The sequence below is a fragment of the Amblyomma mixtum genome, chromosome 2, assembly GCF_055824585.1.
Source record: "Amblyomma mixtum isolate Tamu chromosome 2, ASM5582458v1, whole genome shotgun sequence".
NCBI classification, from domain to species: domain Eukaryota; kingdom Metazoa; phylum Arthropoda; class Arachnida; order Ixodida; family Ixodidae; genus Amblyomma; species Amblyomma mixtum.
Window position 1 is genome coordinate 269,336,502 of NC_143013.1, and position 13,592 is coordinate 269,350,093.

At 48.3% G+C, this 13,592-nt stretch overlaps 1 protein-coding gene across 2 annotated transcripts; it reads left to right on the forward strand.

The window, feature by feature from the left end:
* The first annotated feature begins 411 nt into the window (after positions 1-411).
* LOC149363960 (uncharacterized) lies at positions 412-7,944 on the forward strand. Of its 2 annotated transcripts, none has more exons than XM_089570007.1 (4): positions 412-484; positions 1,781-1,864; positions 5,756-5,890; positions 7,522-7,944. In XM_089570007.1, the coding sequence occupies exons 1-4, from the start codon at positions 440-442 to the stop codon at positions 7,669-7,671; spliced, it is 414 nt and encodes a 137-aa protein (XP_089426133.1). In that variant the 5' UTR covers positions 412-439; the 3' UTR covers positions 7,672-7,944. The 2 variants fall into 2 exon arrangements, with proteins under 2 accessions (XP_089426133.1, XP_089426134.1); XM_089570008.1 differs by lacking the exons at positions 412-484; positions 1,781-1,864 and adding exons at positions 2,257-2,404; positions 4,948-5,115.
* The last annotated feature ends 5,648 nt before the right edge of the window (positions 7,945-13,592 follow it).

Sequence of the window (13,592 nt, forward strand, 5' to 3'; positions counted from 1 at the left end):
CGCCAGCCGTATAAAAAAATTCGCTGTGGCTTAGCTTGATTAAGCCCGGTAATCGCGAAAGCAATATCCGTATACGCCATGGTACAGCTGGTAGTGTAGCTGGTGGTGGTGCTTGTGGTTAGACTTGTGGTGATGCATCGGTTATACAATCCAAACCAATCCAATCCCATCCAATCCATTACAATGCAATCCAATATAATATAATATAATATAATATAATATAATATAATATAATATAATCCAATCCAATCTAATCCAATCTAATGCAACCAAGGTCAAATGAAGGTCAATGGTGGTCACCGCCGCGGCACGCAACGGCGTGAAAGTGCAAGTAGTATTGCTTTCGCAATAAAAAGGCACTCTTTAACGCATCCGCGCCCCGCTTTCCTCCTCTGTTTCCACGCAGGCCTCTGTACAGCAAGGAGGACACGCAGGACATATGCCTGGCTGCCACCACGGAGCTCAACAAGCTGGGGCCCATCAGGTGCGATGTTTCAGTACTGCCATTTCCTATGCGCATTTATTAGGCAGCTTCAGCAAGGGCCCTGTTATGCAACGGTTAATGTAATTTTCGTTTCATTTCGTCCTCTCCCGTTGATCGCCGCCGCTCTTGGTGACGTAGACCGTAGGAGAAGAAATCAATCTGGCGAGCTTTATCGCTGTTAATCCTGACTCGGCAAAGAAGCTCTGCGTTAAATGCGAATGGTGCGTGTGACTCGGATAGACAGGATCCGCTGACAGGGAGGTGATTAACGGCGCTGCCGCGACCACACCGGCCGTGTCTGTGATTGGTCGTTTGCTTCCCCGCCTCCAGTAGCTTTAGACACAACTGACGCCACGATGAAACGAATTGAAAGGCAAATCAATTGTTGCATATTACGAAAGGGTTAAGGGCCGAAAGGGTTAAGGCTTTCGCCTCACCGCACTTTAGGTCAGCAAAGTTCCCCCCTGAATTCTTTTTAACGCGTTAGCATTAGAGCCCCCAATAGCGCAAGAAGTGGCCGATGTTGGCACCAGATGGCGTGCGAAGCCTGGGTTGGCTAGGGTTGGCAGGACTCCAAATTGGGAGAGGAAAATTCTCCTCTCCACTTCCGGAGGAGGCCAAGTAAGAGAGGGAAGAGCGAAAGAGGTCGGAAGGCGGGAACGGGTGGCGACAGATACACCGAGGCCGCTAATCAGAGTCGAGTGGTGGGGGTAGCGGAGCGGGGTGCGGCGTTTCCTCACGCAGTGGTTGTGGACTGGATTGCGCCGCCCACTAGTGTGGTCTAAAGCAATTAGCGGCAGCGGCTGTTCCCTACAGGGAGAACACTAATGATATCGCATACTCTGCCGTATGAATCATACTTCCGGCCGCTAAAGTAGAACAACGTTGAATTTCTCAGAAACGGAGAAAAAGACGCCAGGAAGCGAATGGGAAACACGTCAGGATATTGATACACCAGTGGATGGTTGCGAGATCGTTTATATGACTCCACATATTGTGAAACAACTATTTTTAGTCGTTGAGCCTTTTTTGCCTCTGGATATTTTTGTGAACATGTCTTTTGACACATAAGCTAGTAATTTCTACGTGACTAGACTTCTAATCCTTACCTTTGACGTCACGGTCGGTGACGGCCAACTGCAGAGAAGCAATAAGATTAAGAAAAGAAATAATTGAAAAATAAGAAATCTCTTAATTTTGCTTCGTGGAACAGCATTTCTTAATTAGAAAAATTGATTATGGTTTCCAGAAAGCTGATAAATCGACTTGTGCTTTTCCTCCTTTTTTTTTGTACAGGAGCGGCGAGCTTTTGCTTGCCTATGCCTTCGTGTTGTACATCATGTTTGCAGGCCTGGGCCCCATCCTTGGCTACAACAGCGGGTAAGTTAAGATTTCGTTAACTTCTGAAGCATAAAAACCGTTCACCCACTTCTAAACGGAGTTTGAACAGAGTTGACTTTTTTAAAGACGAAAACACATAAGACTTCGCTTTTAGCCTGTGAAGTTTTAGAATACGTTAATGTTTTCTTGCGCGAACACCATTACACAACGAGGATAGCCGTGGAAACAAACTGACTAACGATGACAAGGAAAAAAAAATTTGGACGCGCGCAAAGTTCTCTTGCGTTGAAATATCTTCGAGCTGTATGTAAAGTAAAACAGTCAATACCTAGCTTTCTGTACATCTCTCCCGGTGTGGAGAGCGTAACAAAGCTATTGCGCGTGCCCCGTGCTCGCAGCCAGCACACGCTCTCCTTCCTCGCTGCGCTGCTGGTGGTGTTCAGCGTGGTGCCGACCAAGTGGCGCGCCTTCTTCAAGCGGAAGCACCGCCTCATCGTCTGGACGGCCCTGTCCCGAGACGTGCCCTGGGCCGTGGTCGTCATCCACTGCACCGTCCAGCTCACCACCAGCGTCTTCCGGGTATCTTCGTCACGACGCGCATAACTTCGTGCAGACCGGTTCCCGTCAATGTTTTGCAGTCGCACAATCTGCTCACTCACAGAGAGAACATGGCGAAGGAAGGAAGGAATCGTAAAGGAGAACTACACATAAAGCTCCCACGCTGAAGCTGTACCGGTGCCCTAGTAGTAGAGAGCTAACTAAGCCATGACCTAGTATTGAGCGCACACACGCTCGAGGTACTGCACCACGGGACATAATGTATTAGGGTTTGTTTGATGAACTGATTCCACAATACCGCGATACGAGCGAGAAAAAAGTTAGGGCGTCATCAATCAGGCTGATGAGGTAGAAATTCGGTAACGTTTTCTTTTACAAGCCAATATAGTCATTCGCTCACCAATAGATTCAAATTCTACTCGCATGCTCTTCTATTCATAATCACTTGTTTCATTCTTTTTAGCTGAGCCATTTTTAGTAATTTTCATTTTTTGCCTAGCCGGTCTTTGACCGACCTCTCCCTCCTCTCTCCTTTAAGTGGAAAGGGGATCTCCGCTGCCAGAGTTGGCGATTCGAGGCTCCACACAGATGCCGCCGCCGCCGACGGACTCTTTCCGCCTCCATGGCCTTCCTATTGTTCTCGCATTAAAATTATGAACGTTAGCATTCGTCCCAGGTCCTGGTCCCTGGTTTAAGCGGGTGTGTTGAGACGAATTCCGCGCGGTGTGAGAGTTATTCATCACGTGGGTTATGTGGACTACCAAGAGTTGCCACATGTCTGGTCTCAATGCAGGGAGGAAGGCTCCTGGAACAAGATACAATCATTTGCGGTCCCTGTTTACACACTATGCAGAAAAGAATGCTCTCAGCATGCCCTCACATCTTGAGTAGACAACAGCGTAGTAAACAGTAATTTGCTTGCCTGTGGTTGCCATGCGTTGCGTGCTGTATAATACTAGAATCTTACATTAAATCAGAATGCACGACTTGCATCGCGGGCTATGCAAATTTTGCCGTCATAAATTGAATTTCGCTCATACATATATATCCAAGCTGTACAGCTGAGGCGACTCTTGCTGTGCTCACTGGGTGGGCTTCGTCAAGCCCGGTCTATAGTGGCTTTTCCTGCAGGTGTTCCAACTGTACATTTCGGAAAGTGCAAACGATGACTTTGATTGGAAACGAGAAACGAATAACGACTCATGCATATTAAAAGGTGGTTGTGCAGTCACATGAGAACGTTGCAGTTATATGCTTTCTTAAAGGAGTTTTCATTGTGCCGGCTGATAAAGACGAAAAAGCGAATGAAATATTCTTCAGAACAGGAAGCGTCGGAAAAATACGGGCTCTGCAAGGCCGTAATGTGAACTTAACCTTCCAGCTTTGTGCCGCGGAGAAGTATCTGCCGCGAGAGACCTCAGTTGTTTTGGAAATTAGGGTGGCTCGACGTGCGCTCCCTAGCTCATCCTACGGCACTTAAATTTCTCTGTATATGTTGCATGTGTTCCGTACGGCACTTATACAACATCTACACTGGGCTTCGCCAACTATAGTGTAAACACTAATTAGCCTACATAGCAGTGAGAAGGGAGTTAGCTGACCTCTAGCGCACTTCCTTGTAGTGGCAGGGTATGCCGCCTAAGCCCTGGGGTAGATTTCGGTCACTAAAAAAGCGGAATACTAATGGCTGGCAATTGAAACAAATTCTATCTTAAAAAAATGCGAAGATCTAACGGCTCCGAAGATTTTAACCAAGCTTTATATCTCCTCAGTTCGCTAACTTCAAGGCATCTGGTGCTTTGCTGAGAAGCACCCTTCTATTGCTAACTGCATCAAGTTAGTGTGCTTAGCAGTGAGAATGTGTCCTAATAAGAACATACCCTAAAGGAGAGTGCGCTAGAGGACACTTTGCTCCTTTTATGCGTAGCATATTGCAATCACTCAGTTCAGCCCTTGGGCGCGGCCGGGCAGCCCCCAAACCACGTGACGTGACGTCACCAAGCTACGTGAAAAAAAAAAGAAAAAGAAGAAAAAAGAAAAAAAAACGGACGGCTGAGCATGGTGGCGGTTGCCACCGCCCCGTTTCAAAGGGGGCGCTCCTATCCATCCATCCATCCATTCATCCATACGTCACGGAGGAAAAGCTGCTGAGAAAATCGAGTGCCGCCAAGCAATACCTCGCGCAAAAAGACCGCGCAATATGCAACGCATTCTTGGCTTAACTAAGCTAAGCCTGGGCATCTTTTTTTTATTTCCATATAGGCTTATTTATGTTTAGGGTGTAGAGACATATCTCGACTGCCTGTCTCGAACATCGCGTAAGTCAGTGGGGGAATTCTCACTGTGCGAAATTGTGCGAAAACTATGGAAGCTTGAAACTATGCTGCTCGAGCATGCTGATAGTGACTGCTTGCTCTTCCAAAGCGGTGCAACATCTGGTTTGTAAAATAGTCTCTGCACTGGCACTGGCCAGTTCTGGTGGACTAAAGGCACTCGTCCAGATTTTCCTCAGCTTGTTTGCCAACAAGGTGCTAACACTAGAGAGGGGTGGCGTAACTGCGCAGAGCAACAACTTGCTCCCCGCCTTCCTCGCGATGCTGGGCACCGACTTCTGGGGGAAGAACTCGCTGGTGGTCAACCAGGTGGTGATCGGCGCCATCGGCAGCGTGCTGGCGGAGGCCATCAACAACAACCTCCTCTGCGACGACATCGTGCCGCTGGTCGTGGAGATTGTACGTGGATGTCGTTACAGTGTCTGCCGCCTTCCTCAGCACGTATTTCTCCTGCGCTTCGGCTCACAGTTATTTGGCCCAAATGCGAAAGCTACTATCAGTGTCGCAGAACGAATTCTTAGAACTAGTTTACAAAAGACAGTTGCTTTACAAAAGACTGCGGCACAGCTCCGTCAGAGTGGGGTCGCTAGGCCTAGGCTAGGCCTAGCGGGCCGTGCATAGCCGAAATGCAAAAAAGTCCGCTGAAACAAGCAAAAAGGGACTTGTCGATGCGTCCGACGGCGTTATCCGAGCTGCAAATACGAAATACAGGCGAGAGCGGTGTTGAGCGCCTCTGAATTTAGCGGTGGGCATGGGTGAAGCGAGAAGCGTTCCCGCGAGCGTTCGATCAGCGCCACGTCCAGCCGGAGACTCCTCGTCGTATGTGTTTCTTCGCGGTCCTTGTCTAAAGTTTTGCGCCCACTTCATTTATATTACGTCGGTATACAGGCATAAGCGAATACAGAGAAAAGCATTCGCTAACAAGCTATTCGAGGTCCAGTGTGTGATCGTACGTTTCTTGAATTGCGCTGCGAACACAAAGCATTTCCTGCTAAGCCATGGCCATGCCTTCCAAGACCCCCATTTGCACTTCTCGCAGGCCGAGGAGACCGACGTTCCCCCCGCAGCGTACGCGGTGCCGGCGGCCGTGGGCGCCTCGTGCAACCTCATCCTGCCCATCCACCTGCCCATGATCGTGGCCACCGAGGTCGTCGAGGCGCCCATGCTGCAAGTGGTGAGTGTGTCCCCTTTCAGTGACCTTTTCTGGTGCAAGGGGCGCCACAGCTGCGGTTTCGATATACAGAGGCACCCACATTCACGAACTGATCACGTGGAGCTTTATCTAGGCGGATAACTAATACGTTAGTTTTATTGCGAAAGCAATACTACTTGCACTTTCCAGGGTGACCACCATCGTGCCGCGGCGGTGACCACCATTGACCTTCATTTGACCTTGATTGCATTAGTCGTATTATATTGGATTACATTGGATTACATTAGATTGGATTGGACTGGACTGGACTGGATTGGACTGGACTGGATTGGATTGGATTTGATTGGATTGAATTTGATTGGATTGGATTATATTACACTAGATTAGAGTAGATTACATTGGATTGGATTCGATTGCATTGGATTGGAATGGATTGGATGGGATTGGAGTGGATTGGATTGTATAACCGATGCATCACCACAAGTCTAACCACAAGCACCACCACCAGCTACACTACCAGCTGAAACATGGCGTAGCTACGGATATTGCTTTCGCAATTACCGGGCTTAACGAAGCTAAGCCACAGCGAATTTTTTACCTATCAGTTAGGCCCCAGGGAGCATGGGATGGTTGGAAGTTTCCTATTTCTTTTAATTCTCTTCTTGTTCGAAGTTTGCTTGCTCGCAAAAGGTCTCTTCGCTTTTGTGTAACCATACAACGTGCTCGGGACGAAATAATTACGCAACGCCACCGTCCCCATCAACTGCCCGCGTTTTCGCGTTTTAAACTGGCAGTGTCTCGCGTTGTGCTTTGGAAGCCGCCGTCTTCATTTTCAATCTGAGGACAGGCGCATCAGCCTGCTTTAATGCTATCGCAGTATACACGGATAATGGAAATCAAACAACTAAAAAAGAAACCGCGTCCTCTATCGTATGACATCATTAAGGCGGAGCTTAAATGTCTCCCGAATTTTTCATATTCTTTCAGAGATGTCATTAAGATAACTCGTTGAAAATTGCATTGCGGAAGCGCATTTAGAATTTTCACGTTGAATTTTTTTTTATTTTTTCAGCCAACACTTTTGCGTCCGCAATGTGTAATAATATGCATAACGTCAAACACCACCAGTGCATTTATAAGAGTACCCAGTGTACGTGCCTACATATGTCGTCTATACGGTCTTGGTCAAATGTTTAGGGGAATCCCCCAAGGTGGACTAGATTTGTAATAAGGGAGTAATTACTCATTGGCATCCACCCGAGCGCAGTCATACGGCTACAAAGGAAAGCTATACAGCTTTCTCAGAAACTTCGTAGTTAAAGAAAAATTCGTCCTGATCCGGGGTGTAACATATACGGTATATGCGGTAAGGGCCGCACTCCGCAATTTTCACTAGTGTGGACCTTATCTGCATTTATACGGTACACAGCGTACCTGGTAACGCAGGTATAAGGTGGTCCAGAGGAGCTTGGAAGAAGCTTGGAGTAGTGTACCTAGAAAATAAATTAGCCTGGTCAGTATGCAGGGGCCTCTATGGGGCATCGATGGGTATCCATTGTAGTACTGGCTGCACCAGGCGTTTTCTCGTCTGCTATAAAATGAACGCGTACGCCAGTCACGTATTGTTTCTCGTTTTCCTGATTTCCCCACAGGCGACGATTGGCATTCTAGCCAAGGCGATCACCGTGGTCAGCGCCATCGTATCCGTCAACACCTACGGGTCCCACCTGATTCCGTGGAGCGCGGTTCCGTCGACCAACTGGACGGATTACACGGAAACCATAGAGAACGTCGGATTTTGACGTTCCACAAGCGCAGGATCACAAGCGCACTTCGTTTGTTTATTTATTATTTCTTTTTTATGTGTTTTCGTCTCCTGATCGTCCGGACCACCTTTTCTTCTCTCATTCCTGCTTCTACTCTTCATAACCCGTGTGTGCCTGAAATCGTGAGATATTTTTTTTTTTCATCGGACCTCTCCGTGTTCTATAAGAAGCAACTGCGACGTACAATGCCGACCGATCAGTGGTGTGTTCCGCCGAGTCGCAGTGCTTATGCGAAAGCCTTTCAACAGTATTAGCGCATATTGCGGCTTTTTAGGACAATTTCTGTGAACTGTTCTGGGACTCGAAATATGCAGTGCATCTCTATGAAATGAGCAACAACACTGCGCTCAAATCAGGGACGTTGTGTTACCTGTGAGTCATGCGAGACCTTCGGGTAAGGTAAGCCGCGTTTGATCACAGTGCACTGTGCGCTATTCGTATAGTGACTTTGTGCTCAGAACATCTGCTCGTATTCGTTAAGCAAGTGTAAGACTCCGCATTACCTGCACATGCAAATGTTCAGGGACCGGAAGACAAGAGCGTGTCCTGTTCATTTGGCTGCTGTTAAGACAGATGACGATAAATGTAGTTATGTTTGCTGTTGCGGTTGTGCATGACTTCTCCCCGTGATGACGAAGGCTATCCGAAGAGCGCTAGAGACTATAGTGCTACTCGCGCACGATAATGTACTGAATCTCTTTGGTCGGCGCGCCGTTAAGTCCAAGGCGAACTGCTTTAGTGCGCTGGAACCGTGATTCATCGCTTGTTCGCGTGTGCTGCGTGTGTTGAGCGAGTTTCTTGCAGATGTGTGCAGTGGTCTTTTTAACGCTGAAACTTCTGACATTCGTATGCTTACTGATCGCTCGCAGATACTGATGTGCAACAAAAAAGCGTGTTTATCCAAAGCCGCGCTAAACTCACGCATAGCATGGAATGCGAAGAATGTCATCGACAGAGAGTGAAGAAAACTTCTATAGGGACAGTTTGTGGACACGGTGAATGCACCTGTAATTGTCACATGCGTACGCTCTGTCTCTGCCACGATTTGGGCGTATTATATCCGTCATTTGGCTCAGTTTATTTCGCTCAAGATGTGCTGCCGCATTTACTGATTGTTTAGGACGCTTTGTGAAGATTTTCTGGCTTGTTTGCCCTACCGGTGCTGTGATGGCAGTGGTGGCGACTTCATCTGAGTTTATTACCAACGCAAGCAGCGTCGTGTACAGTGAGCAGACACTGGACAAATCGCTCTTTATGTCAGAACAAAGTGACAAGACCTTGCGGTAAGCTACAGCAAAGAACGCACTTGCAGAATAAAGAAAACAACTTCGCTGCGGTACCACTTAGCGTCCACAACGCGTGGGAGGCCATCCGCGTGAAATGTACTCATTCCTTCGTACGTCAACGCTTTCGTACAAAAGCGATGCCTACGCCACGCAAAACTACTCCAGACTTCCACAGGTGTCTCTACGAATAAATGTAAACGTGCGCAATGTTGGACCAAGAAGTACGTAACTTTGGTTCAGGGAAAACAAATCCTTCACCACTCGTTTGCAGTACTTTATTCGCACACCTGAGAACGAAACTTTAAAAGGTGCACTGTTCCTCCGCTCTTATGCGTACCCGGCTTTCAGCGAGATCGCGAATAGGCTGATCAAATTCTACCTTGCATGCTACCAAAACTGTGAGAGTGGTGTTCGAATGCCGCTCCGTGCTTGAGTCTCTTGAACTGTATTTGCCTTAAAGGAAGACAAAACTTAAATCCTCCCCACAAAGCGGGTTTAAAGTGAACGGTGCACCGCACCGCACGTGTGTAGTTTCCGATATTCAAGAAGCAAGTCACCACACTACGAATGCATGTGGTAGGCTAGCTGGCTGCAGGTTAGCAAACTGAGAGAAAAAGCTGTTCGAAACGGTTGTCTGTTTTTTGCTCTGGCAGGAGGGGAAGGAGGGTACGAGCGGTAACCCACCTAACAAGGACAACATTATTTTGTTCCCCGGCCACATGGACCAGACGGGAGGGAACGCCGCTGTTCGCAGGCATGCCCGAGCGCTTCTCCACCGGGCCTCTTCCACGTCTGATGAGACCGCGGAACGCGATCCGAAACCAGTGACCACTTACAACGAATACTTTCAACATCACAGGTTGGCAAGGCGCACATATCCTATGCCGCACGAAGACTTACGCAAGGCAGAGGAACACACAGTCAGACACCTGAAAACGAATACCTTTATGACACCCTTCAAACTAAGCATTTGGTGTCCCACACTCTACAAACCGCAATGCCCGCACTGTGGAGAAATAGCCTGGGCTTATCACATGGTGTGGGCTTGCCATCTAAATCCCGCTATCAACCCTATGCCGAACCCAGACCCCCGGGTCTGGGTTGTGACAATCTTCAGTCACCGTGATCAATTCACCGTGGTTTCAAGCCTTGTGGCTGTACAGGCTGCAGTTGGCGAATACGCGTCCGGGACGCCGTTGGTGAAAGCCGCTGCCCGTACTCTGGCGACGAGGGCTCGTTGTTCCTCGAGGTCCGAGCTGGACAGGGCCGCCTCCCAGCCCTCCCGCGTTGGCTGATTTATGATCTCAATGCTGTCATTTTTCTGACAAGCCCATACCATGTGGTACAAGTTTGCCTTCTGGCCACAAAATTTGCACTTTGCCGAAAAGGACTCCGGCTCAATGGCGTGAAGCGTAGCTGGGTTATTGAAAGACATAGTTTGTAGCCTGCGAAGGTGACATTCCTCTGATTTACTGAGACCCTTAGCGGGCCTTGGGAGTGTCTGCCTTTCAAGGCGCAAATGTTGCAATATTTCTGAATATGTCGTTAGCGGAGAGGGGGAGCCAGAATCAGGAAGGGAGGACGTAGAAGGATGCCGGGAAAGAAAAGCTCGGGCCGAAGCGTGTGCGCGCTCGTTCCCTTCAACTCCCTGGTGACCTGGTACCCATATTAATTCCTTCCGTTCAGCTGAAGTCCTACATTGACTAAGAATTTTGCAGGCTAGCGGCGTGATTCTGGCACGCAAATAGTTTCTGTAAGCCGCCTGGGAATCTGTAACTATGTATTTAGATTCGGAGTGCGTTGCGGGTAGGGCTATCGCTACTTCCTCCATAGCCTGTGCATCCCCGTTACGAACTGAAAGCCCGTCCACAACTTGCATTTGGTGCACCACTGAGATTGTTGATATTCCTTGTACAGGACCCGCAGCGTCCACGAAGAAGGCTCCTTCTTTTGTTGAATAGCACTCGTTCATCTTCTTGCTCCTCGCCACTCGTCTAGCATGATGATGCTCCGGGTGCATGTTTTTGGGAAGCGGAAGCGTAAGGAATTTGCTCTTCCATTATTTAGGTATATCTTGTCTCCCAGCCACTTGCTGCGGAAAGCTGATGTTTAAATCTTCTAAGACCCTGCGGCCGGTCGTAGTTGTGGCCAGTCGCACTACCTGGCTTGTAAGATGGGCGCTAATCAATTCATCAGCCGTGTTGTGTACCCCTAGTTTTAGTAGACGCTCCGTAGATGCTTTCATGGGTAGGCCGAGTGCCTTCCTATAAGCCGTTCGAATGATAACGTCCAGGTGGCTTAGATCGGTCTTCCTCAAACGAAGGTACGGGGCCACGTACACTATCCTGCAGATGACGAAGGCCTGTATTAGTCTAAGGGTATCCTGTTCTTGCATTCCGTTTTTCTTGCTTGTGATCCGAGATATCGTACGGATGACTTGTTCGCACACCGTTCGGAGCTTGGTGATCGCTGCTGCTGCGTTCACACCCTTGTTGTTAATGAGCAGCCCCAAAATCCGTATTGTTTCCACTTCGGGAATAGGTGTGTCATGGACCGAGATTTCCAGCGATGCAGTATCCCCCTTCCCTCGCAGGACGAGGAGCTCCGACTTGTCCGGGTAACAGCGCAGTCCGCATTCTTCAGCATACTTTTCAACCGTACTGGCAGCCTCTTGGAGGGCCTCCTCCATCTGTCCCATGTTTCCCTCCGTTGTCCATATGGTAATGTCATCCGCGTATAGGGCGTGGCGGATTCCCCTTATGGCATTAAGTTGTTCCGGCAGGTGCATGAGAACATTTTTAACAGCACAGCGCACACTCCTGTTGCTTCGTCCAAGCGAAGAAGCGCCAAAGGAAAAAACAACTGCAGTGGCCACAGGCAGACCCAGCTGGTGAAACGGAATTGCTAATAGGCGCCTCCTTAAAGAACAGAAGCGGCGGCAGAACAGCAGGTAGTGATCCACTGTCTCAGGCTCGGCACAAAATGGGCGCAGTGGAGAAACCGCCAGACCAGATCTGTGAAGGTAGAAATTTAGCTGAGGTACTTGGCATCGCAAACGCGTGAAAGAGACCTCCAGTTATGACCATTGCTTGGCTTGAATTGGATTCGGCAGCTAGCCCCAGGCGCCCATAGTATATACATGAAGGGGAGATAAAGAAGTGGAAAAAAATGTTTTCAAGGAAACGAAAGGCGTATTGACTCTCAATTCTAGGTAAACACCTCAACCGCTCCTTGAGACAGGGATGGAGGAAAGAGTGAAACAACAAATAGAGAAGACTGTGGGGGAGAAAACATCTATTGCCAAGGAAAGCAGAAGGGGTAACCCCCTCCCCCCCTTCCTTTACGTGGCACGAGGCAAGGCTTAAAGGGCTGCTCTTAAAGGGCAAATGACAGCCCTTGGAGGGCTATCGGCTTCAAGGCGTCGGTAATTATCCGGCACTGGTCAGCGGCATCGGAGCTGGCCAGGAGATAACATTAAAGCCGAAAGTTTGGCAAGTCGGATAACATTCATGATGTAGACGGAAAGGAAACGACGCTGACAAACTGCGCTATTGTTACATCATGAATGGCCAGGAGAGTCTCCCAGTGTGACTCCACCGTGGTTGGGGATGGAGAATGAGGCGCTGTAGTGGAGGGCCTCGGAATAATTTATACCACCTGGGGATCTTTAAATAGGTAGAAACAGTTACTTTTGTCTGAATATATCTGAAAGCGGACCTGTGTTACAAGTTGAAGCAATCCTAAGCACCGTAATTCTAGCCCCATGTGATAAACGATAATACCTTTTCATCTCTCTGGCAAACGCTTACGTTTATGGAAGGTTTTGCTCTATGCGGAGGGCAAACGCTGTCTATTCTTTTGATATGTTTGTCTAGGATTTATTCTCTCGATAGGAAGTCAGAGCAGTGAACAGTGGACACTACAGTGGCCGAATTCTGGCATGCACAAAGAAAGGAACTGCGGCTGTTTCTCAGATGTTCGGGAGGTGATTTTCTATACAACGGCGTGTCTAAGGGTCAACTGCTATGTTGGGACACCCGAAAAAGAATGAGAAATAAAATGTCTCAGCCAATGCGACCAGGCAAACAGGCTTAAAAAGATTTGTCAGCAGTGGGGTTCTTCGAACGCCTAAGAGCACAGCAACAGGAACTGTCTGATGGTCAATTTCTTAAAATCTGATATCGTCGAAGGAGCTCTTCCAATCATGCCAAAGCATCTCCCTCTCCTGAAAAAAAAAAGAGAACAAGAGGCTGAACTGCTTACTTAATAATTGCGGTTGTATCATGCGCTTACTTTTTTCGTTCGGTCGAAAATGCGCTGATAACGAATGTTTGTTTGGCACATCCAGTTATCTCTACCGGACATTTAAGCATATGCATTGGACCCATTCCTTTCTTTTCATCGATTGCATTCGTCCTTTATTTCCGTTACACATTGAACCACAAGCTTCACTACGGTACCTGGGGCTTCAATCGCGGGATGAGTAAATTTTGCCTGCAGGTGAAACCATGAAAAAGAGAAGAAGTTGAATTAATATCCATCACTGGTAGTCGAACACGCGGTTGCGCGAACAGATCTCCATTAAGGGTCGCTCAGCGACACCACTAGGCT

Coding starts and splice junctions, on each gene's coding strand:
- LOC149363960 (XM_089570008.1), top strand. CDS start 4,978: ATGCTGGGCACCGACTTCTGGGGGAAGAACTCGCTGGTGGTCAACCAG. Junction 5,116..5,755: donor TGCCGCTGGTCGTGGAGATT/GTACGTGGATGT, acceptor CACTTCTCGCAG/GCCGAGGAGACCGACGTTCC. Junction 5,891..7,521: donor AGGCGCCCATGCTGCAAGTG/GTGAGTGTGTCC, acceptor ATTTCCCCACAG/GCGACGATTGGCATTCTAGC.